The 24,831-nt window shown below is 36.8% G+C and overlaps 3 protein-coding genes across 3 annotated transcripts; 2 read left to right on the forward strand and 1 right to left on the reverse strand.

Annotated features, from left to right (window-relative positions):
- The first annotated feature begins 237 nt into the window (after nt 1-237).
- LOC120132033 (DCN1-like protein 4) lies at nt 238-4,231 on the forward strand. Its single transcript, XM_039148885.1, has 10 exons — nt 238-496; nt 1,807-1,891; nt 2,460-2,534; nt 2,612-2,648; nt 2,764-2,841; nt 3,083-3,143; nt 3,247-3,353; nt 3,472-3,537; nt 3,844-3,985; nt 4,076-4,231. The coding sequence occupies exons 1-9, from the start codon at nt 421-423 to the stop codon at nt 3,937-3,939; spliced, it is 681 nt and encodes a 226-aa protein (XP_039004816.1). The 5' UTR covers nt 238-420; the 3' UTR covers nt 3,940-3,985; nt 4,076-4,231.
- A 55-nt stretch (nt 4,232-4,286) lies between these two features.
- LOC120132032 (class V chitinase CHIT5b-like) lies at nt 4,287-5,653 on the reverse strand. The gene is made up of 2 exons (XM_039148884.1): nt 4,506-5,653; nt 4,287-4,410 (listed from the first exon to the last, which is right to left on the reverse strand). The coding sequence occupies exons 1-2, from the start codon at nt 5,620-5,622 to the stop codon at nt 4,382-4,384; spliced, it is 1,146 nt and encodes a 381-aa protein (XP_039004815.1). The 5' UTR covers nt 5,623-5,653; the 3' UTR covers nt 4,287-4,381.
- Nucleotides 5,654-8,930: 3,277 nt separating this feature from the next.
- On the forward strand, nt 8,931-11,701 carry LOC120131950. Its single transcript, XM_039148809.1, has 9 exons — nt 8,931-9,107; nt 9,228-9,278; nt 9,647-9,668; nt 10,024-10,138; nt 10,287-10,319; nt 10,545-10,670; nt 10,793-10,899; nt 10,982-11,053; nt 11,135-11,701. The coding sequence occupies exons 1-9, from the start codon at nt 9,063-9,065 to the stop codon at nt 11,491-11,493; spliced, it is 930 nt and encodes a 309-aa protein (XP_039004740.1). The 5' UTR covers nt 8,931-9,062; the 3' UTR covers nt 11,494-11,701.
- Nucleotides 11,702-24,831: the final 13,130 nt, after the last annotated feature.

The following is a 24,831-nucleotide window of genomic DNA, read 5'->3' on the forward strand; positions in this document are numbered from 1 at the left end:
TTTTATAATCAATTGATTATTTGTATAAATAGATATTTATGTATGCTTATGAAAAAAATTAAAAATTTAGGTATTAAAACAGATTAAAATTATTAGTTTAGGTACTAAATATGCAGTTTATCATTTTTTCAAATCTTAGCTTACCCTCCACGTGCAGTAGCTTGGCGCGTCCAAAGGTTTCGATCTTAAATATTACTAGGTTTTTGTTTTTGAACTTTCTTCGAGCTCAAACGCTACTCCAAGTATCTCTCACGAATCTCGACATATAATCCTCTGTTAGTACAGCGTCGCTCTGCATCTCCTTAAATATTATTGGATCTAGGGTTCTGGGTTCCCTTTTCCGCCGTAGTCAATCGGTCATCAAATCAAGTGGTCGTAGTTTCTCCATCGTTGGATTCAATCCGATCTCTTTTAACGCCAATGCCTCCTCGCGCATCTAAGCGAAAATCTGCCCCGCCCAATTCCTCATCCGTCACATCATCCGACGGTCGTTCTGGTACGACTCCCTTTTTTGGTTTCCGTTTCTTTCTAGAGAAAAGAGAATCGGTTTTGCTATGTTTTAAGGTTTTCTATACGAGAAAGCGCGGGAAGAGAAAAATGTTAAATGGATTTAAAAAAAAGCGAGAATTGTTCAATCCCCGATTAATTCTTTACAGTAATTGCCGTTTTTTTTGTGCTTTTGGTTTGTTGGTGTGTGAATGAAGATTATTCTATTCTAATTGTTTTTTTTAAGAAACCGCGGGAAAAGTGAATAAATTAAACTGAAAATTTGTAATACTCCCTTTTAATGAATTCATGTTATAATTGATATTATAGGTTCGGTTTTTCCTCAGCAAGTTAAAGAGAAAATATCAAGTAGGGGAGTCTGTTACGTTAAAAATAGGGATTTTTTAGTATTAGATTTTGTTTGATAGAGTGGAAAAAATTTGAAAGTGTAGAAAATTAAATGGTTAGCAAAGTGCAAATATGTAAAATATATATTTTTTTAATTCGATTGTGTTGTTTAGTTGTAAGGATGAAAAAATTGAAAGATAATTATATTTTCTTTCTATTAATTGCTAGAGTTGAAAATATTTGAATAAAGAAATCAAACTTTGAAAAATGTATAGTTTTGTATGAGCGCACATTTTTTTCTCTCTCCAAATTGAAATGAGGGATTAACACAAGAGAAAAATGATCATCATTCACATTTTATGTTCTCTCACTCTTCTTTTTTACCAAACATAATCCCTCCTTCCCTCCTATTCTGTCATTCAACTAAGCAAAACCTTAAGTTATTAAGTACTTTAAAGTTTATTAGTTATATTTAGCCCAAAATAGTTATTCTTGTTATTTTCTTTGAATTAATAGTAAAACTAGAATTTTTTTTATGATCCTAAGTTTTCTTGAGTTCTATCATCCTTCCTACTCGTGTTTCAGTCATAATTTTACTGTTTTATTGATCGTTTTCTTCCACATCAGAAAGGAATTTGCTTTTTATTTATGATAGTTCTAAATTGACTATAATCATTTAATCTGTTATATTTTCGATATAACAAACCAACAGCATCGTTTTTCCTGTAGTTGGTAATATTTGTCTTTTTGTTCTGCCCCTAATTGGTGGTGTGGATAGCCTTACAGGGTCTCAGTAGAGTAGTAATCTGACTATAATTTTTTGATTAGATAAATAATGGTAATGGTGGTGGTTTAAGATTGTTGGAATTTCCCCCTAAACATGCCCGCTTTACTATGTATAATCAGGTAAACTTTCGTGTTCTTCTGGTAAGGTGCCTGGTATTCTTACTAGATATGCTACTCCTTTTTCAGTCTCAAATAAAGCTCAAACGAAGGGGATGGGAAAAACAGATCGCTTGTTCAATACGCATGTAAATAGTTCATTAGGCATGATTGAATAAGTACATTCTGTCCACATCCTTTATATTTCTAGAGCTACTCATATGATGGTATCAACTTTTTGCTCTGGCTAAATGGGTGTTTGGTGTCATCATTGATGAATACACAATAATTAAAGGCCGAAGAAATTTATTATATTATCCAAGTCATGCTGTTAATCATTGTTCAAGGTCAAACATCTTTCTCAACTTATGTTTTTTAGAGGTGTTACATCTAATTATCGTTTCTTTTAAATTGTCGTTTGAACATATTGTCAATGAAAAGCTTGTGAACTTTCTTAAATTGTTGTTTGAACATAATCTCTCACATTTTATTGTATGTTATGTGGAGATATTTCATTGGGTCAAAAAGTGATAAGTTTCACTGGAAAGAAAGAGCTATGCCATTTTTTTTTGAAGGATCTGATTGTTAAAGAAACTTTGATCTTTTGATGTGAGGCAATAAACTGTCACAAATGTAATTTGCCTGAAAAATTTAACATATGCCCCACTGGAAGCACAAGTAGAGATTTTATTTAGATGATTGCTTGTGTATCCTTTTTTAATACCCTTGGTTTGCTTGAGCAGTCCAGAAGGTATTGAAGCACTATGTGCAGATCTAGGCGTGGATTACACTGATGTGAGGATATTGATGCTAGCTTGGTGTGTATTTGGTGGACAATGATTGGGCCCCGTTTGGTGAGAGGTTCTTCTAACGATATGTATTCTGCATATCTCAGGAAATTAAAAGCTGGAAAGCAGGGCTATTTTACACAGGTAAGTAAAGACACTACTCATATGACTTGTTACACTCTAATGGGATACCATAATAGAGATCGTTAACTTCCATTAAATAAATGACCACTTTTTCCTTTCCTTTGCACTGAACCAGGATGAGTGGCAAACTGGCCTGAAAGCATTGGGGGTTGATTCACAACTGAAAAAAGAACTTCCTAAACTGGAGAAAGAGGTATTTGTATCTGCTGCAATGGTTATTGCAACTATTTTAAACTCATTTTCTGATGGACAAATTGATGTAGGAAACATAGCACACAACTCAAAATATTCAGAAGTCCTGGAAACAATCAGACTTATAAAATATAAAATAGATCAAGACGAGTTAAATCTCCTAAGTAGGATATCTCTATCTTCCCTCGGAAGTAAGAAGTTTGGTTGGAGTACTGATTTGATATTTTGTATCTGAAAAATAGGTGGAAAAGCCATCGAATTACGAGGATTTCTATACCTATGCTTTCCGATATTGCCTGACAGGTTCCTGTTAATTAATTAATCAGCCCCTTTTTCCCTCCATGCACAGATTCACTTTATAGGATTACTTTTTAATAAAAGTCTTAACATTTATCCACTACTCCAGAGGAAAAGCAAAAGAGTGTGGACATTGAAAGCATCTGTGAATTGTTGAATCTTGTTCTAGGGGTCCAATTTCGTCGTCAGGTTGCTTCACTAGTTGAATATCTGAAGGTAGGCAGTCAAGTCTCTTTAGTCTTTAGCGAACAAAATGCTCTGATTAGATTCTCTTTATTATCACAACATGTGCTCCATGCATGGTTATGATGCTTGGACTTTGATTTTTTGGCAGGTCCAGAATGATTACAAAGTTATAAATGCAGACCAGTGGATAAATTTTCTTCGTTTTTGCAAAGAGGTGAGTCTTTTGAAAATGTACTAGTCCCCCCCCCCCCCAAAAAAAAACTCAATAGCATAATTTTTCTTTCCCCTTGCATTTGAATATTGTTGCCTGCCAAAAGGAAGAATGGGCAAAGGAAAAATGGCATATAAAAAGATAAATAATTGGCCCTGAATTCATTTTGTAATTGTTGACATGCATACTTTTTTTATTGCATTTGATAGAACTAAACTATGTATGATATTTGATGGAGAGACATTTGTCTTTTCCCCTTCCCTCCATCAATCTGAGGCATTAATAATGACTTTCGATCCTTACTAGCAGATTAGTTTTCCAGATCTGCAAAACTATGATGCAAACCAAGCCTGGCCCTTGATCTTGGATAATTTTGTCGAATGGGTGAGAGAAAAGCAAAGCTAGTGTTGGCATTTTTCGTATGTATTTGCGAGTTTTCTGATTTCATAAGGTAAATGCTCCCATTCCCTACGCGTATTGTTATGGACTTGAAAGTAGTAAATGAAAGATGAGAAACTTCATTTTATTCATCTGTCAACAGGACAAGACCTTGTGGAAAACTTAACCGCATCAACCTTGGAGCTGCCTCATTTCATAACTGATTTAACTGAACATTTTTCTCTGATTAAGGCTGCAATTTTGTTGTCCTGAGATGGTTTATACATACTACATCCATTAATATTTATTTATTTATTTATTTTTCCATTGTTGAAGCTATTTTAAGCAAAGCAAAGAAAATGATTTGGTACTCAATGAAGGATTATATTATATATAGCTTTAAACCATGTTTTTCCACAACAGTTCCATTCTGGTAGTGCTTGTACAGATACCAAGAAAGCTTCAATCTTCATTCACCAACAACCCACGCTCTTGAAGCTGCGAAAACATCGATCAAACCCCAAGAAGTCAAAATTTTAATTAACTACATCATAATACAATTAGTAAAAGAAAAAAAATTGCCATTTTACTACCTTGTCTAGATATTTTCCACAGGCTATCAGAACCAAGAGACCAAAAGAAATATCCACGAATCCCAAGTGCTTGTGCAAACCCAATCTTCAACATTGCTGCTATATCATCATCATACCCAATCCAAGTCGAACCAGCATAAGAATATGTCGATACACTATCCATGTCATGCACTATAATGGCACCATTCTTCTTATTGAACTCTTCTACCTGCATAAACGTTAACGCCCCTGCATCTCCTGGCCCTACTGCAACTGCAGTCGATCCGATCTCATGAAAACTCGGGTCCTTTAATGTCCAAGTCCTCCCATAAAGTGGCAATCCCATAACCAGTTTGGTCCTATCAACCCCAGCTTTGATCCATGATCTAAGACCATAACTGGTACTCACATTACTGTTCGAGTCATAAAGCGCTGCAGGGGCTCCTGTAATCGAAGTGTTCCATCCACCATGATAATCGTAACACATTGCATTAACCCAATCCAGATTTTGATTAATAGCCCGGACTGGGTATTTTCTGTCGACTGCATCTAAGAAAAAGTCGACCGAGAAATACACGGCCGCCGTAAGAAGTAAAGGAGCACGGCCTGGTTCTTTAGCCGCCTCAACGTTGATAGCTCGTCGCCATTCCTTAAACAAAAGGGCTAAATTTTTCATCTCTTTGGGGTTGCTAGGATATTCCCAGTCCAAGTCCATCCCATCAAACCCGAACTTTCGTGCGACATCCATAGCCGAAGTTATGAAAGCTTTACGTGACTTTGTGTCCGACGCCATGCAAGAAAACAGATTCGAATCAGAACCGCCGCCACCGATGGAGAAAAGGGTTGCCGGCGGAGGACTCCTGTGGAGCAGGGTGGTGGTGAAATTTAACAGCAGTAGAGCTGTCGAGCTTGATATCTCGAATTTATAAGTGACGTTACTTGGCATGAGAAAAGCATAGTAAATATGAGTGAACAAGGATGTATCTATGGCCGATGGTGGGAAAACCGTCGGGTCTGAAGAATAATAAGCTCCTTTGACGGCCGGTGGCGACGCCATGACAACTGACCTTGTAGACATTGTTAAGAAGACGATATGAAGAAGGGAAAAGAGCAAAAAGAATTTGACGAGGGCTGCCATTATTGCAAGTGACTTCTCAGAGGATCAAAGAACACATGTTTATATACACAGACAAAACATATATATTATATAGGAACTGTTCAAAACAACAGTAAATAAAAAGACAGAACAACCTTTTCGTAGTCAGTATGCGTTTGAGACTTATATAATTGGCCTTTTGTATTTGTCTGGGTACCCGCGTTTGCTTGTCGAGATGAAATGGATGTGAATGTGAAGGCAGTGACAAATGGAGAACTCTTATATATATATATATATATCAGCGGTTTGTCAATGGAAATATTCAACAAGATATATCTTTGATTTTTAAATAAACACGAATCAAGCGGTCTCGATAGAAATTATTATTATTCTTTGAGGTTCTGACTTCGTGTGCCAAGAATATCAGATTTGTGAGTGTTCAATATCAAATGATTGAGAGTTATGTTTGATCATATTAATTAATTTTTTTAAAGAAATTTAATTGTGTAGGAGATCCTTAAACTATGACATTCATTTCAAATCAATTTTTTTTAAATTAAATATTATATATTAATCCATAAACTATGATTTTATTCTAAGTTGGTCACTAAAATTTAAACTATTCTATATATATTCTCAATTAGTATCATTGTATTTTGGTCCTTATGTTAATGTGTTGTTAATTGTACTAGTTAAAAAATTAATCCAATTTTGAAGGTCTTAATTCTTGAGAATTGAACTCATGACCTAAAAAAATAATTTATTTTTGAAGGTCCTCGGAATTTTTAGAAAATCACGAGATAAATTCTCAAGAACTTCAAAAAAATAGATTAATTTTTGTAACTAGTAGAGTTAATGACATCTTAACGAAATGATCAAAATAGAATGATACTAATAAGTTGAGGATTGATATAAAATCTTTTAAAATTTAAGATCAATCTAGAAGGTTCATAGTTTGAAGATTGGTATAGATTATATAATTTAGAAATTAATTTATAATGTGGAACATGGTTTGGGACCTTATGCACAATTATCTCGTTATCAAGATAGAGAAATCATTATTATAAGAAGCAGGTACATGTGAACTTATTAAGTAATGTGTCTCATGGTGCCTTATTCAATGATTTTTTTAATAAATTAATGTGATTATGAATTAGTATATATTCTATAAAAATTTAATCATTTGACAATGAACGCTCGATCACTTCTGCTGTAGTCGTTAGTGCTCAAACTCGAGACCTTTAGGAATAAAAACTATTTCTTTAACCACTAAGTTAATTTAGTTCGTAAATGAATTTTTTTAGATACTAAATAATATTAAAACGAAAGAATAGTTCATGTGTTTGCAATTATATCATGACAAAATCAGCAAAATTTTGTTGTTGGTGGTTGCTATCTTCCAGAAACAGGCAGTCTCGCCGGCGCTCCAATAGTGAAATCTGTGGATCATTGAATGACCAAATTTCTTGTTGCTTCATCTTCTTTTAGGAGTAGTAGCCGCCATAGAATCATTTTTAAGCACACTGAAAGCTTCTAACATGGTTGGTCTACCATCTGGGTTTTCTTGGATACGAAGCAATGCATACATCAAACTATTTTACATGTCGAAAACGAATCATCGAGCGATGCATCGATGAACTCGGGGCCTCGTTCATCGGTCCGCAGCTCATATGCCTGCAAATCAACAAAACCCTTAGCTGCAACTTTAGATGAAAATGAATTCATGGCCAAAATGGGTGGTTGTTTTTTTTTCATCTCAAAAATGAAATGCATGGTAATTAACTTGCGTGTTCAACAGGGATTAAGTTCTCCTGTGGGGCATAATAATATGCAGTCCCCTGGCGATTAACACAGAGTAATATCAAATCTAGTAAAAATTGAGTAATACAATTGAATTAGATTAAAAAACTATAATCTTTATAAAAATGGGTATTAAATTTCATGATTTAAAAGGAAGTTAATGTCCCTTGGCGATTAAGACAGAGTTAGTGGTGTCTGATTTTTATTAGTTAACATGATTATGTTAGAAAGGCCGGCCCGTTAAGATTCGAAAGAAATATAAATATTTACCATTGTTTTCTCCGCAATTGCTTGTCGTAAACGTAAAGAGTTATTATTTTAAAACATTATTTTTTAAAACAAGCTCATTTCAGTCTTTAATTGCTAAAATTTGATTAACATGTAAAAATATTAGGGTAAACGCTTAACTTTACTTTCTCTTTTTTATTTTATTTATCGTAATTTTAATTTTTTTAATTTATTTATTAAACTTTAGACGTTAAATTTTTTTTAATCACTCGACCGTTAATTCTCTAACGAGATTATGACTTAGATTACTTAAATATTTTTTAATTATTAAAAAACAAAAAAAATAATTAAAAAATAATTTTCATTCATTCTTTCTTTTTCTTCCTCTTCCTTCCTCCCATCGTCTCTCTAATTTCCTCCCCTCGCTCGTCCCATTGTCTCTCCTCCCCTCAACTTATACAAACCCAGATTCTGGTCACCATGTCGACTTTCGTTCTGACTAACACCAGCTACCTTCTTCGGAGGTCAACGACTCAAAATTTCAATCTAAAAAGCACCTCAAATAACTCAAACCCTAATTCCCAAATTATAACCCCCACCCATCCCTCACCATGGCAGCACCTTCATGGAAACATCTTCAGTTTTTTCTTGATTCACACCATGGGAGTTCATGAAGGCAATCAAAGCATGGGTACCCACTATTCTTGGTCCACTGAGATTGGTGCCCCAAACCGACCATTGTGACGAGGTGCTTTTAGTGCATCGGTAAGCTATCTAATGGAAGAATTTCTCCTTTGTTGTGGAAGTTACGTCAGTGTTTTTTGAGGATACAATATATCCTATTTAGAATTTGGGTTTTTGAAATAGGGGAGAAAGATGCCATTGATGAATTGAGGTTTGAATTTGGGTTTTTTCGTCCTTTGTTAAGTGCCAAAGGAAGAAGGGTTTTCTTTTTGCATTTTTTGCTTGAAGGGATTATCTATGATTTGTTTGGTTAAAGGAAATTTGGAAAAGAAAAGATGGTGGAGAGATTAGAACGTTGAAGAGAAGACGGGGTTGGGCATAATAAAAAATATATAAAAATAATATTAATAAAATATTAATTAATTAAGAAATTAATAAAATAATACCAGGTCATGATGGTATTAAGAAATAAATTATGGAGTGGTAAAAAAATTTAATCTCTAAAATTCAGTGATTAAATTAAAAAAATTAAAAATATAATAAGTGAAATAATAGAAAGTAAAGTTTAATGAGTACGCGTGTAATTATTCAAAAGATTATATATAATATGTATACATTCTCGTGAAATCAAACGCCAATTCAAAGTTGAATAAACGGTTGACTCTCTTAATGATGGAATAGTTGTTTGATCCACGCGCCTCCTCTCTGTTTTTTTTTTGCTCTTCGTCTCCCGCTCAGCCTGAGCCAGAGACCTGCCTTGTTGTCCTCCGATGGCTTCCTCTTCTCCTGTTCGAATCGCCGTCGTCGGAGACGTCGTAAGTTCACCCCTTTCCTCTGTCAGTTTCCTTTTCAGTTTTCACTATTTAATCTTATGTATCATATTGGAATTTTCCTTTTGATTTTTTTTTCTTTCTAAATTTGGGTTTCTGTTGAAGCACGATGACTGGGACCTTGAAGAAGACACCAAGGCACTTCAATTTCTCAAGGTAATTTTTTTTTGTTTGGAAATTTAATAAGTACTGAAGTTATAACAAAAGTTTTAATTTTGAGAGAGGAATAAAAAATAAGGGTTCTACTTTAGTTTCTGCTAGAGCGATTTTGGTGCTTGTAATTAACTCGGCGCTCAAGCTTTGAGAATCTTAACCTTAGATTGCATGATTACGTGTGTTAAATGAAATCGTACAAATTGTATGATTGCACTTCATCGATCGTATTGATTGTTTAAAAAGATTCCATCCAATTAAAGATTTGTTTTTAGTAGCTTTTTCTGCTTTACATGAACTCTTTTGAAGGTTGAAAGTTTGCACATAGATCTTGTGTACCTCTCTGATAAGAGATTTTTGTGAAAATGCAGCCGGATTTGGTGCTCTTCACAGGCAGGTTCCCCTTTCCTCAGTGTCTATCGACTCAATGTGTGCTATGAGTATTCGTTTTTGGAGTATTTGTTTGCCGACTCCAATTGGTGAGTAGAAAGGAGACAAGCATTGTAACCGGGTTGAGGCTAGAGTCTATTGGCATTTGACACTCTTGGATATGTCTGGTACACCATAATTGTGATTCATTTAAAAGAAAAGATAATTGTAGCTTCGGCATGTAATTCATGCAGCTAATATCTAGCTCTTGCACTACCTGAACAACTTGTAACATTTGTTTCCCAAAATCTAACCCTATAGGCTGTAATTCTTTTGCCTCTCCCTTTTTTCCTTGTTCACGTGCTTTTGATTTATTCAGGTGATTTTGGTAATGAGAATGTTGAACTAGTTCAAAATGTAGCTGCTCTCAACTTTCCAAAAGCAGTTATTCTGGGAAATCATGATTCTTGGAGCACTCAACAGTTTTCTTCCAAGTAAGTTACTCATGCACAATGGATTGACTAATATGCCTGTTGGATGTGTTTGGATTTTGTTGTTGTGATTCTTGTGCATGTCTAAAGTAGCAAGCTATGCATTAGACAATCTAATGATTTCTAATACGTCACATATTTCCATGGTTAGGGGGAAGGATCAAGTTCAACTTCAGCTAGAATGGTGAGCTTTGCTGACCTGTGAAAAGAAATTTTGAGAATACATGTTTCTGTAATCCATCACATAATTTCATGGTTAGGAAGAAGGATAAAGTAGCTAGCTATGCGAACATGGAAAAAGTTAATTAGATGCATCACCGTATAACCTTTTTTCACATTATAACCATTTTTAATTTTAGTTCGAAGGGCATCAGTTGATAATAATAATAATGTTGCTTTCATGCTATAGTCTTGGACAGGAGCATGTAGGTTATAAACGTTTGGACTTCCCTTTACTAAAGCTCAGTGTTGTTGGCGGACGGCCGTTTTCATGTGGGGGTCAGCAGATATTCCGGAAAAGGCTTCTGTCTGCAAGGTAGTAACCTAATGAGCTAACAAATTAAGCTGTCCATTCTAATGGGATTGTGAATCGTGTTATCTTGCTCATCATAGACTTTTTATGTATGTTACAATTTACCGAATTGGAGTGTCATTAAGGTATGGAATCCAAGATATGGATGCAAGTGCCAAGAGAATCTATGAAGCTGTACTTGGGACCCCAGAAGATCATCTAGTTATACTTCTTGCACATAATGGACCCACAGGTGTATGGACTTGCCAATTCAACCTTTAATTAAGGCCACTCTGTTTTTTCGTATAAAAAGTGTTAGGTGTTACTTTTTGCAGGTCTTGGCAGTGAATTGAATGACATTTGTGGAAAAGATTGGGTGTTTGAAGGTGGTGATTTTGGGGATCCAGGTAATTTATCTGGGTTTGGCTAAGCCGAGATAGATTAATGGCCTCATTTTGTCAAGCTAACAAAAATATTTTCTGGTACAGATCTAGCACAATCTATCTCCCATTTGAAAGAGACTGCTGCCTTCTCTATTCCGCTTGTCGTTTTTGGTCACATGCACAAGGAATTGAGACATGGTAATGGCCTTCGTAAAATGATTGTAGTCGGGACTGATGACATTATATACCTGAATGGGGCCATAGTTCCCAGAGTGAGACCTATAAACGAGACCTTGCCGCCAGCATCCGTTTCCGATGGTACCAAACGAGCCTTCACTTTAGTTGAAATGTCAAATGGACAAGTGGATAAAATTTCTGAAAGTTGGGTGTCCGTTGTGGGGAATGAGAGAGCATTAGCAGAAGAGCATACGCTATTCGAGTCGAACGGACAGTCTTCTCTATGAGTGGATTTGAGTTGGACTACTTACAGGCAACAGAATATATCTGCTAAATAATACTTGTAAGTCTTGCTTACCATTATCATCCGTATGTAGCAGGAATATGGCTTTTATCTCAACCGGTAAAGAATTGTTGTTCTTAGAGGTCACAGGTTCGAACACCAGTGATTGTAGCATGGTAATCGAGCGTTTATTGTCAAATGGTTGAGAATATTTAAAACGAATATTTAAAATATGTATAAGAATTCAAGTTAACTCACTATCTGTCTTGTCTCGTTTACGGTCCTAACTACAACTATTTATGAACCGAACTGATTTTGATTAAATTTGAATAGTAAATACTTATTTGCTCAAAATCATTGTCATGATGAATGCATATATATATATATATATATATATATATATAATTAGTTTTAAATAAATAAATTATTAATTGAATTACAGTTTAAGGATTAAATCAAGAAAAAATCTTATTTAGTTAATACTACATGTACTTCATAACAATTATTAAAGGATAATGTACAAATGGTCGTTAAAATATCATAAAATAATATTTTTTTGGCTTTTAAAGTTTTGAAAGTTATAAATTAATTATTAAACTTATCGATTGTTATAAAATGATCACCGTACATTATAAATTAATGACAAATCCTGATAAGTTCAAGGATCACTTTGTAATAGTTAAATAAAATTTAATGATTATTTTGTAATAGTTTGATGAAGTTTAATGACTATTTTATAACTTTTAAAATTTAAGTAACCAAAAAACTATTTCAACATAAATTAGTGACAATTTGTGTGCTTTACCTATTATCAAATCAAACAGCATTTTTCACGGCCTAAATTGATACAAGGGTAAACTACATATTTAGTACCTAAAGTATCATTTTTATTCTGTTTTAGTACTTAAACTTTTAAATTTTTTTCAAAATAAGGTCAGGGGTTCGAATTCTTACGTTTGTAAACAGAGCAAACTGGGTTGGGAGGATCGCTCTCACCTCTACAATACTCGATCTGAATTAATCAATCAATAGATTGGATATCAGTGATTAATTAAAAAAAAGACTTGACCCATGGGCGGGGGAAGAAATAGCAATCATAAAATAAAGAAGATCAATCAAAGCATTGCAGTATTTAGCTGGATGACAACCAAAACTGTGAAAGATTTGTCATGGCATCAAAGCATTAATTTAATTATTAAGCAACTTGCTTAATCAAGTTATTCATTTCTCCCTTTGTTGGGGTCTATTATGGACTGTTAATTATCATGACATTAGATCTTTTATTAGTATTTTTTTATTAATTTAAGATGATTATGAAGTAATTATTTTCAATCATTTGACAATAAACGCTCAATTACCCATACTGCCGTTATTGATACTCGAATCTGAGACTTCTAGGAATAACAATAATTCTTGTAACCACTAAAATAAATTGATTTGTGCCTTTCATTAGCATTTTTAAGTTATGCTCTTTGATTTTCATTGAATATACTACGATTAATCGAGATTAATTTGATGCACAAATGAACAATAATGTCAACCTCAATAGTTCCCTAATCCACTTGTAGGTTGTATTCAAATAATTGGTCCTAAATAAATAAATGAAAACTTTATGTTAAACCCAATATTTAAAATCAGATGTACAATATATATAACTAAAATGCCAAACAACGAAAACTATTTTTAATCATAAAGGTTATTTTATTAAATTTCAAATCAAATACGTGCATACGTATTCTATACATATACACAAACGATTAGGGATGGGCATGGGTTGCGTTTCGGTCAACCCGACCATAAAATATATACCATACACCCGAAACTCGACGTGACCGAAATTTAGGGGTAATTTCTCCCAACCCGAATCCGGTCTGACTTTTTTATATAAAACCCGAACATGATTAGACCCGTAATATATATATATATATATATATATATATATATATATATATATATATATATATATATATATATATATCTATTCTATAAAAAGGGATCTAATTGAAAAAATAATATATAGAGGATTATTATTACAGATATCCCTAAATATATAAAGTAAATTTAAATTATTTTTCAAATCAGATCGAGTCGGATATTTTTCACCCTAAACTAAACCCAACATGGGCCAAACAAATCCTCTAAAATATCTGATCATATCTGACCTAAACCTAATTATTTTAAAAAATTTTGATATGATCAAATTAAATCAAATTGAAACCAATCGAGTTCGAATTTGTGTACATTCCAAATTTCCAATGTACGAGTGAGTGGCCCAGGAGCTCTGTTTTGAAAATCGAACCGGACCGGTCAGTTCAACCGGGAACCGTTGCCTAGTCTGGTTCAATTTAGACCGGTTGAACCGCTACTAGTGAACGGCCAGAACCGCTAAACCGTTCAAACCGGACCGGCTGAAAACCGGAAAAACCGAATTTTTTGTTTTTTGTTTTAAAAAATTAAACCAAACAACGACGTTTGTTAAACGAGCCAAGTGGAACTCGAGTATTGCTGAGCTCGACTCGAACTTGAAAAATTTAAAAGTAAACTCAACTCGACTCAAACTCACAAGCTAAAAATTATGAAGTTTAACTCGAACTCGAAATATAATATTGAAACTTGAACTCGAAAAGGCTTGAACTCAAAAAAAATTTAGAAGCTCGATTGAAGCCTAAAATTCGAGCTTGATTGAAGTAAAAGAATAGTTCACTCAATGTTCACCAAAAGGCTTCATGATTTTGAATGTCAAATTACCTCTATTATTTATAGAAGTTAGTTGGGATGATCTTCTATATTTCTTAGCCATGTGAAATTGTTTTTTTAAAAAAATTAAACCAAACAATATCATTTTGTTATGATTTTTTTAGCCCCAAATTTATTTTTTAATTATAGTTATATAATTATATTTATTATTTAATATGTTTTACCTTAAATATTATGTTGTAGTTAATTTGAATCATTTTGTTTCACTTGATTTTATGGTTTTTAACTTATATACGTTATGACTTGCTTTGAATATGAATTGTGATATAAAAAATTATTTTTTATTAAATATTTTTTGTATTTTTATTAATTTTTTAAATAATTATGACGTCGTCCGGTTCTTCCGACTGGTCAGATCAATTCAATCGATTGAATCAATAAACCGATAGCATAACTGATTCACTAATCGGTCCGGTTCTGAAAACCATACCTAAGAGTTCCAAACTCCCAGCAAAGTTTGTATTCCAAACTCCCAGCAAAGTTTGTATCTATGATATCCTGCGACCGACGTGTCGTTATCCAAAAAAAAACTACAGGAAGAGTCCCATCTTAGACGGTCTAACCAATAGGAATTTTAAACGTGGCTAAGTGGCAAGGCAAGAGCATGAATTACCAGTCTTGCACCGAAAATTATGTAGTATGACCATCTAATTAAATGCTAAAGGATGATAGGAGATGAATGTACTCGAAAATGTTATAGAAAAATATAATATTTTTGATTAAGTAAATTTTAAAATATTAATACTTTAATATTTTTGGTTGAATTAAAAATGTTATAAAAATATTATTTTTTATTAATAATTAAAAATATTATAAAAGAAGTACGTAATAGAAAACTAATAAAAAAATTAACATTTTAAATCATATTTAACTAAATATATAATACATTTTATAACATTTTAAATTATATTCATTATATTATTTTTTAATTAAATTATCGTCACGAGATATTTCGTGGTAGGTGTACATCTTTTTGTTGATACTTTTCGTTTTTGGAGTGCACTGTCACGGACTTAATCTCTCAATAAGCCTCGTGCAACCTTAGCTCCTTTTCGCCCCTCGCGATAGCTAAGTCAGCCTCACTCAAACTCGTGCTAATGTGGGAAAGGATTGGCAAGGAAACAAAGAAGAAATGAAAGAACTTTGAGAGAAAGCTTGTTGATATGCTTGAAAGCTTACAACTCTTGGATGATTTACAAATGAGGATTCTACATCTATTTATAGCCTCCCACCTCCTCAATGGACGGTGGAGATTAACTTGATCCTACGGTAGGGAGAGATTCTCTAGAATTCTCCATAATTTTATACCTAGCATGGAAGACTGTAGAATGCTTCTAGAATATGTACAAGTCTTGAGTATTCTAGAATAATCTACAGTATTATATCAACCTCCAAGACCAAGTGTGGCCCAACATAGCCAAAATAGCCCAAAGTGTGGGGAAAAGGCCCAATTTCGTGACATTCTCTCCCACCTATTCTGGCGTCGTCCTCGTCGCCTCGTACGCTTTGAGATGTTCTTCGAACTGCCACAAGTCTTCAGCTAGTTCCCATGTTGCCTCAGACTCTGGTAGTCCTTTCCACTTGATTAAATACGCGGTACGCGGTGGGACTCCTCTCTTACGGACCGTCCTGCTTGTGAGCACAGTTTTCACCTCTTTGTCGTAAGACTTGGTTACTACGGGAGGTGCTCGATGCGAATACCCTCGGCTTGGGTCTTCCTTGTCGGCATGATATGGCTTGAGCATACTTACATAGAAGACCGGATGAATCTTAAGTGTACTTGGCAAGTCTAAGCGATAAGACACTTTACCCAACTTGGCAAGTACCTGGAACGGTCCCTCGTATCTCCGTATTAGTTCTTTGTGAACGCTTCGAAGAGCTTTGAACTGTTGTGGCAAAAGCTTCACAAGGACTAAGTCTCCAATGGAGAACTCTCGATGTCGCCTCTTCTCGTCCGCCCACTTCTTCATCTTCTTCCTCGCTTTCTCTAAACAGGCACGGGTGATGTCGGCATTCTCCTCCCGTGACTTAGCCATCTTGGTGGCTCCGGGACTTTTTCCCTCATCAAGTGGCATTGTCAATGTGTGTGGCGTGAGCGGTTGTTGTTCGGTTGTAAGCTCGAACGGACTCCGGCCTGTGGCTTCACTCCGCTGCAGGTTATAAGAGAATTGGGCGATGTCTAACAACTTTGCCCAATCTCGCTGGTTGGCACTCACGAAGTGCCGCAAGTAACACTCCAACAAAGCGTTCACTCGTTCGGTCTACCCATCAGTTTGAGGGTGAAAGCTTGTGGAGAAATTTAACTCGGTGCCAAGGAGCTTGAATAATTTCGTCCATAGGCGTCCGGTGAATCGAGGGTCTCAGTCACTGATGATGCTCCTTGGTAAGCCCCAATGCTTCACAACGTTCTTGAAAAATGCTCGTACGGCCTCCTCCGCAGTGCAATCATTGAGGCATGGTATGAAAGTCCCATACTTGGAAAATCGGTCCACGACGACCATGATCGAACCGTATCCTTCGGACTTGGGTAATGCACTAATGAAATCCAAGGTGATTGAATCCCAAGGTCTTTGGGGAACTGGTAAAGGTTCGAGTAATCCCGCCGGTTGTCGGTTCTATACTTTGTCTTGTTGGCACACAAGACAAGTCTTCACGTAAAGCTCCACGTTATCCTTTATATGGGGCCAAAAGTATACTGTCTCTAGCAATGCCATAGTGCGCTTTTGACCCGGATGACCATCCCATTTGGTGTCGTGGCACTCTTTGATAAGATCTCACCTTAAGTTGTCCCACTTTAGAACATAGATTCGCCGTCCCTTGGTGTAGAGTAGATCGTCTTCTACCCAAAACCGTTGGGTTTTGCCATCGCTATCCAGCTTAACTAATTCTCTTGTCAGTGGATCTTGCTCAAGGCCCTCCTTGATGCGCTCCAACACGGTTCCCTTGGTTAGAGAGATCACGGCAAGCTCTGTCTTTCGACTTAAGGCATCGGCTACGACGTTGGCTTTTCCCGGCTTGTATTCCAACGTGTAGTCGAACTCGACCAGGAAGTCCTGCCAACTAGCTTGTTTTGGTGACAACTTCTTCTGAGTCTGAAAATAACTCATTGCCACGTTGTCAGTCTTGATGGTGAAGTGTGTGCCGAGTAAATAATGTCTTCATACCCGCAAGCAATGGATGATGACCGTCATCTCCTTCTCTTGCACCGTGTACCGTCTCTCGGTGTCGTTCAGCTTGCGGCTCTCAAATGCTACCGGATGCCCCTCTTGCATTAGTACTCCCCCGATAGCGAAGTCGGATGCATCAGAGTGCACCTCGAATAGCTTGGTAAAGTCAGGTAGGACCAAGACAGGTTCTTGGCTAACTGCTGCCTTCAAGTCCTCAAAGGCCTCTTGACATTATTCGGACCACTCCCACGTATTTCCCTTCTTGAGTAGGTCCGTAAATGGTGATGCTCGTGCTGAGTAACCCTGTATAAACCGGAGATAATAATTTACTAGACCAAGGAAGGACCTCATCTCACTTACCTTGGTCGGCGGCTCCCACTCGGTTATGGCCTTGATTTTGCTCTCGTCCATCAATAGCTTCCCATGGTCGATTACATGTCCAAGGAAGTGTACTTCCTCGGTGGCGAACATGCACTTTTCCTTCTTGACATACAACTCGTTCTCTCGAAGTATCTTGAACACAATCCTCAAGTGGTCTACATGTTCCCCGATGGAGTTACTGTATACCACGATATCGTCCAAGTACACCACCATGAACTGGTCCAAGTACGGTTGGAAGAGCTTGTTCATGAGCGTGCAAAACGTTGTCGGTGCATTGGTTAGACCAAAGGGCATGACCAACCACTTGTATAATCCGTATCGGGTGATGCATGTGGTCTTTGGCTCGTCGTCTTCTGCTATTCGAACTTGGTAGTAGCCTTCTTGCAAGTCCATCTTCGTGTACACCTTGGTTCCTCCAAGTCTATCAAATAAATTGGCAATCAAAGGGATCGGGTAGCAATTTTTAATGGTTACCTTGTTAAGTGCCCGGTAATCGACACACATGTGCAATGACCCATCGTGCTTCTTTTGGAAGAGTACCGGTGCGCCATATGGTGCCTTCGAAGGTCAAATAATTCCCATATCGACTAGCTCCTTGAGTTGCCTTCGAAGTTCCTCAAGTTCGGGTGGGGGCCATTCGGTAGGGTGCCAGGGCAGGCGGCTTGGCACCGGGTTCCAACTCGATCTTGTGATCCACCTCACGCCTTAGTGGAAGCTTATGGCATTACGTCCTTGTTCTCCTCTAAGACTTCACGGATGATCAATGGTAGGTCACCCGTTTTCTCGATCTCGTCATATTCCTTTAGCATGGCCAAGTAAGTAATTTCCCCTTTCTTGATGCCTTTATCAAGTTGTATGGCCGAGAGTTGTGTGGCATCTCGACCTTACTCTTTCGGTGCCTCGACCGTGGAGATCATGCAAGGAGACCCTTTCTCTAAGATGCAAACTGAACTAAATGAAGGCATAGGGAAAGCGGTTACCTGTCGGAGGAAGTCCAACCCCAAAACAACCTTGAAGTCATCCATGAGAACGACTGAAAAGTTCACTTGGCCCTTTCAAGTGCCTAAGCGTAGCTCAACCCCTCGTGCCACGCCATGGAGTGGTACCGCTTGTGTGTTTACCGTCTTGAGCCATCATGTGCTCTCAGTGTACTTTAGGCCCAAACGGTTGGCTTTGTCTTTAGACACGAAATTGTAGGTAGCTCCCGTGTCCACCATATCTCTTGTCAGCTTCTCGTTGATCACCGCTTCCACATACATGAGCCCATTACTCGGTGTTGGTGTCAACGACCTGGCCTTCAAGGCGTTTAGAACTTGGAGCGATCCCATCTCGGCTTGAGACTCTGTGTCTTGACAATCGACGATGGCAGACAATGAACCAAGTTTGGGACAGCTACTCATCGGATGCGGCCCTTTACACAATAAGCATCCTCCTTTAGGAACGAAGGCCTTTTTCTTCTCTTCGTAGTCCATTCGACCCGGACGTCGATCTCGATCTCCCTCTTTAGCTTGTGGTATTCGGTGATCTCGATCTCGGTTACCTTGGTTGTTCTCCCGCCGTTCTCTCCCACCTTTGGCTGGATACTTATCCTTATTCCTCGTCGCATTGGTGTGAGAGTAGGGTTGGAAGTCGACGAGTGACTCGGTGATGGCAATGGCTTCATCAACCGTCCTAATGTCCGACGGTGTATCTCTTGCTTGGTTCATCCTTGTAGTCAGTCAACGAAATAGAACAAGAGATCTTCTTCGGACATATTGGGAATTTGAAGCATAAGGGTTGTGAATTCTTTCACATAGTCCCGCATAATACCCCGTTGCTTCAACTCCCGCCATTTCTTGCGAGCCTTGTAGACCACATTCTCGGGATAGAAGTGCTTCTTGAGTTCTTTCTTGAACTCATCCCACGTATCTAACCAACAAACCCCTCGCTCAATGTCGGCATGTTTCCTACGCCACCATAACATAGCAGTATCAGAAAGATATAAGGCAGCGGTCTTTACCTTGGTGGCCTCGTCGTTAAGGCCGATTCCCTCGAAGTATTGCTCCATCCGCCATAGGTAGTTTTCGACTTCTTTAGCGTCTCTCGCCCCGTTGAACCCTTGTGGCTTGGGGCACTCGACCCTCGTGGTGGAGACATTATTAGCACCCCCGCTAATGGTGAATCTTTCGCTGAGCGTCAAGTCCTCCCGCATCCCCTCGATGCTTTCACGTACAGTTTAGATTATATCCTCTAGCCGTATGAACCGAGCTTCCACCTCGTTGTTGGTCTCTTCGGCATTTCCTTTGAGTGTGTCGACTTGCTCCAAGACATGGTCCTCCAACATCTTGAAGTCGTGTTGGACCCTCTCCAGCCTCTCGCCAAACTCCACCACCATCGGTTCTAAGGAAGCGCTCTCGCGGGCCTTACTTTGGTCCCTCTTCTTATTCTTGTTGGTGGGTGCAGCTTCTCTCCCACGTTCCTCAGCAACAGTCGACTCGTTTGAGTTCCCGACCATTCCTACAAGACACGTGCATGATATTGACGCCTTTACTGGCTTTGATACCAACTGTCACGGACTTAATCTCTCAATAAGCCTCGTGCGGCCTTAGCTCCTTTTCACCCCTTGCGATAGCTAAATCAGCCTCACTCAAACTCCTGCTAATATGGGAAAGGATTGGCAAGGAAACAAAGAAGAAAGGAAAGAACTTGAGAGAAAGCTTGTTGATATGCTTGAAAGCTTACAACTTTTGGATGATTTACAAATGAGGATTCTACATCTATTTATAGCCTCCCACCTCCTCAATGGACGGTGGAGATTGACTTGATCCTACGGTAGAGAGAGATTCTCTATAATTCTCCATAATTTCCTACCTAACATGGAATACTCTAGAATGCTTCTAGAATATGTACAAGTCTTGAGTGTTCTAGAATAATCTACACTATTCTATCAACCTCCAAGACCAAGTGTGGCCCAACATAGCCAAAATAGCCCAAAGTGTGGGGAAAAGGCCCAATTTCGTGACAGCACGTTGACCTATTCAAGTAATAACACTAGAGTAGGACCTCCCTCATCTTCTTATTGAGCGGTTGACATAAAGTCGATCAACTACAAATTTAGTATTTTAAATTATTATTTTTATTTTATTTTAACCACTTAATTATTTTTTTGTTCAAAGTCATACTTTATGATTAATTTTAATTTTATTTTAATCATTTTCTATTAAAAATTAAATAAATAATATCATGTATCACTTAAATTCAAAATAAATTATGTGTATCAATTATCTATTGATTTAGTAAAATAAAGGGTAAAGTATAGTAATGGTCACTGAACTTTTCTGACGCTTGCATTTAGGTCTCCAACTTTTAAAACTTGCAATACAGCCCTCCAACATTTAGTCAGTTTGTAATATGGTCCCCGACGTAACCGGCCGTTTTACGCCGTTACACTACCGTTAGAAGAAGATGATGTGACAGTCCTCCAACATTTAATCTATTTACAATATGGCCACTGAACTTTTTAGGCACTTGCATTTAGGTCCCCCACCTTTTAAATTTACAACATAATCCTTAATTTCATTTTAAACCCCAAATTCCAAAATAATTCAATTACATTTTAAACCCTAAATTCTAAAATATTTCAATTTAGGGTTTATAATATAATTAAAGTATTTTGGAATTTAGGATTTAGAATGTAATTGAAGTGTTTTTGGAGCTTTGAACATGAATTTGCTATTTGACAGTGTTTACTTCAATATAAATTTGAGGTTTGTTGCATGCACATCTAACGGCTGCCACACTTTGAACATGAAAAGTGCACCTATCATGTTTATTTCATAAATCGTTGAAGTAAAAGTAACAAGACCAATTTGTCTTGTTCACAGCTGCTGCACTTTAGTATGACAATCTAATAGGTTTGGATGGAACTTGAGCATACACATCCAACGGCTGCAAAAATAGTAAAAAGTTTTAGTTCATAAGACTACAACATACAACCAAACAATAACTAAAATAAACCAATAATATCAATTAATAACTCAATCAAAATGAGGACTTAATAAATAAAGGGAAAGAGGTTCGATCATATTCACTCCAAAAGCTAAGGTGTCAAATGAGTTGTTTAAGATAGACATTAGATGCCAAATACAACATTACCAGTTGCAAATGCATTAATGACCTACCCTTTTAACATATAATTGCTTCTAATGCTCCATGTTTAATGTTTCTCAATAGCTAAACATGATGAGAATCTAAAGTAGATAACAGAACTAAAATCACAGGACCCCGTAATTCTTGTAAATTCATGGCATGTCAGCAATAAAAGACATTGTAAAACATAGAGAACACTGCAAAAAAACATGTATATGCCAGAAATGAAGATGTAAATGTGCAATGATCGGGCATCATATCAAATAGTTGCTCCAAATATACTACTCTGTCATGATGTCTTTCGAGTTGCATGCATGCATAATTGTCTTCTAAAGCTATAATTCAATACAGATTCAATTGTAAAATTTCCAAAACATGTAAAAAAAAATCCAATTTGTTCACGATATATTAGTCCCATAATCAACATGAACTTATTAAAAAGAATATGAGCTCACAGAATGTCAAAAACCACAAGTCAGATCAATATAATTCCCAATAAACTAGTACCAGCAGTCTCTCGAATTGAGCCTGGCGATTTCACTATGTCGATACTCACAACCAATTCCCTGATTTAAAGAAAAACCAAACAATAAGATCAAAAAAATTTAGCATATGACCCTCTTTCACTTCTATTCTGATGGATTGAATATTTTTCATAAGGAGTACTAAAAGTTTTGAATAAGAAGAAAGAAAGAAAATTAGATGGTTTTGGTTCAAAACTGTTGAACTATGTTTCGATATAACAATTTAAGGCAAAATGGTTTTTGGACTTGAATTGAATTTACAAAATGTTTTTGGACTTAATTGAATTTATTCAAAGTTTTTAAAAGGTTTCAAAAATAATTCAAAATCAATTAAAATTCGGATTTGAGCCAAAAATATTTTAAGGGGTTTCAAGATTGCCCAGGGGGTATAGATTCCCCCCCAGGGGGTACAGATACCCCCTGCAGGTTTTTGCCTCCGAGAAAAATAGAATGTCCAGGGGGTACCGATTCCCCCCTGTTCAACAGCCCAATGGTCATAATATTTGAATATTATGAAGGGGTATCGATTCCCTATGAAGGGGTACCGATTCCCTCTATTTTGGGCAATCTTTTTGAGTATAAAAATCATCCCTAAACGGCTCCAAAACATCCCCAACGTCTATATACGACTTCAAACTCATTCCAAGCTATAAATACAAGCTGAGGACACTTGAAGAAGTAAGAGAACAACTATCCAAGTAATCAAACACAAGAGAAGAGTTTTTCATTCTTATTTCATCTTTCTCTTGTAAATAATTTGTTCTTGTGAGCTTAATTCTTGTAAACACCTACCTTAGAGAGGTTTTATTGTTTACATCTTTTATCCTTTTGTAAAGGGGAAAGGTTATAGCTTAGCCTGTGTAAAAGCTAGGGAAAGGTTCTAGTTTAGCCCGAAAAAACTAGGGAGTTGTAAGGTTATCTCTTTGTCCTCAAAAGAAAGAACAAATTAGTGAATTTGTTGGAAAATCCTTGGTGAGGAGCTAAGGTAGTGGACGTAGACTTTGATTGAGAAAGTCGAACCACTATAAATCGCTGTGCAATTCTCTATCTTTCAATCTCCTTACTCCCTAAACACAAAACCGTTCCGACCCCTCTTTGCAAATCGTTCCGGTTGTCGTTTCGAGCTTCCGAAATCCTAACAATTGGTATCAGAGCCTAACTCGTTAAGAAGGTTTAACCACCTTGAGACGATCCTAGAAGAAGCTCTATCAATTCCTGACGCAACCGATAAAGAAATGACTTTTTCCTCTGGTGCTTATTATCTTGAAGAATATCCTATTATGGATTCACAACCGGTCAACAAGCCACACTTCTTCAATGGAGCAAATTATGCACATTGGAAGAATAAGATGATGTACTTCATTCAATCATACAATCTAGGAGCTTGGTACTCAATCATGGACGATTACTCCTTTCTACCCGGCAAGTACAACGATTGGAGTAGAGAAGAGCAAAAAATTTTCAGCTTAATTCTAAGGCTATACATATTCTATTTTGTGCTTTAGGCCCAAATGAATATGGAAGAGTCTCATCTTGTTCCAGTGCCAAAGAAATTTGGGATAAGCTCCAAGTCACTCATGAAGGAACCGACGAAGTGAGGGAATTAAAGAAAAGTCTTCTCAACCATAGCTACGAGAACTTCAAGATGAAACCCGATGAAGACATCAAAGCTATGACGGATAGATTTTCTATGATTGTCAACGGTCTCAAGGGACATGGAGAAGTAATCCCAAATGAGAAGCTTGTGAGGAAGATGATTTACTCTCTTCCAAAGGAGTGACAATCAAAGAAGACGGCCATTATCGAAGCAAGAAACCTAAAGTCTCTCACTCTCGATGAGCTAATTGGTTCCCTTCTCACTCATGAGATGATGGTGAAGGAAGATGAAGAAAGGAAAGAGAAGAAAAACAAGAAGAAGAAGAAGAAGAATGAAGACGTAGGCATCAATGAAAGCTATCAAGATTCAAGTGATGAGGTTGATGAAGACGATGATGAACAAAAAGAAGAAATGGTCAAGCTCTTGAAGGAACTCAAGAGATTCATGATTTTCAAGGAAGTGAAACATGAATCAACCAAGAAGAAGAGTCCCCCGGTATGTTTCGATTGTCAAAGAAAGGGGCATGTCATGTATGAATGTCCTCTTCTAAAGAAAAAAGGGAAGAAGACATTTGTTGCATCTTGGAGTGATGAAGATGATTCCAATGATGAAGATGAAATAGTCAACCTATGCCTCATGGCCACTCATGAAGAAGTTGAGATATCTTCTAACTCAAATGAATTTAATTCATTTACTTTTGATGAGTTACAAGATGCTTATAATAGGTTGTATTTGGGATTTGAGACCATGAATTCCAAATATACGAAATTAATTTCAAAACTCAAAAT

This window comes from Hibiscus syriacus, unplaced genomic scaffold, assembly GCF_006381635.1.
Source record: "Hibiscus syriacus cultivar Baekdansim isolate YM2019G1 unplaced genomic scaffold, ASM638163v2 tig00110557_pilon, whole genome shotgun sequence".
NCBI lineage: Eukaryota > Viridiplantae > Streptophyta > Magnoliopsida > Malvales > Malvaceae > Hibiscus > Hibiscus syriacus.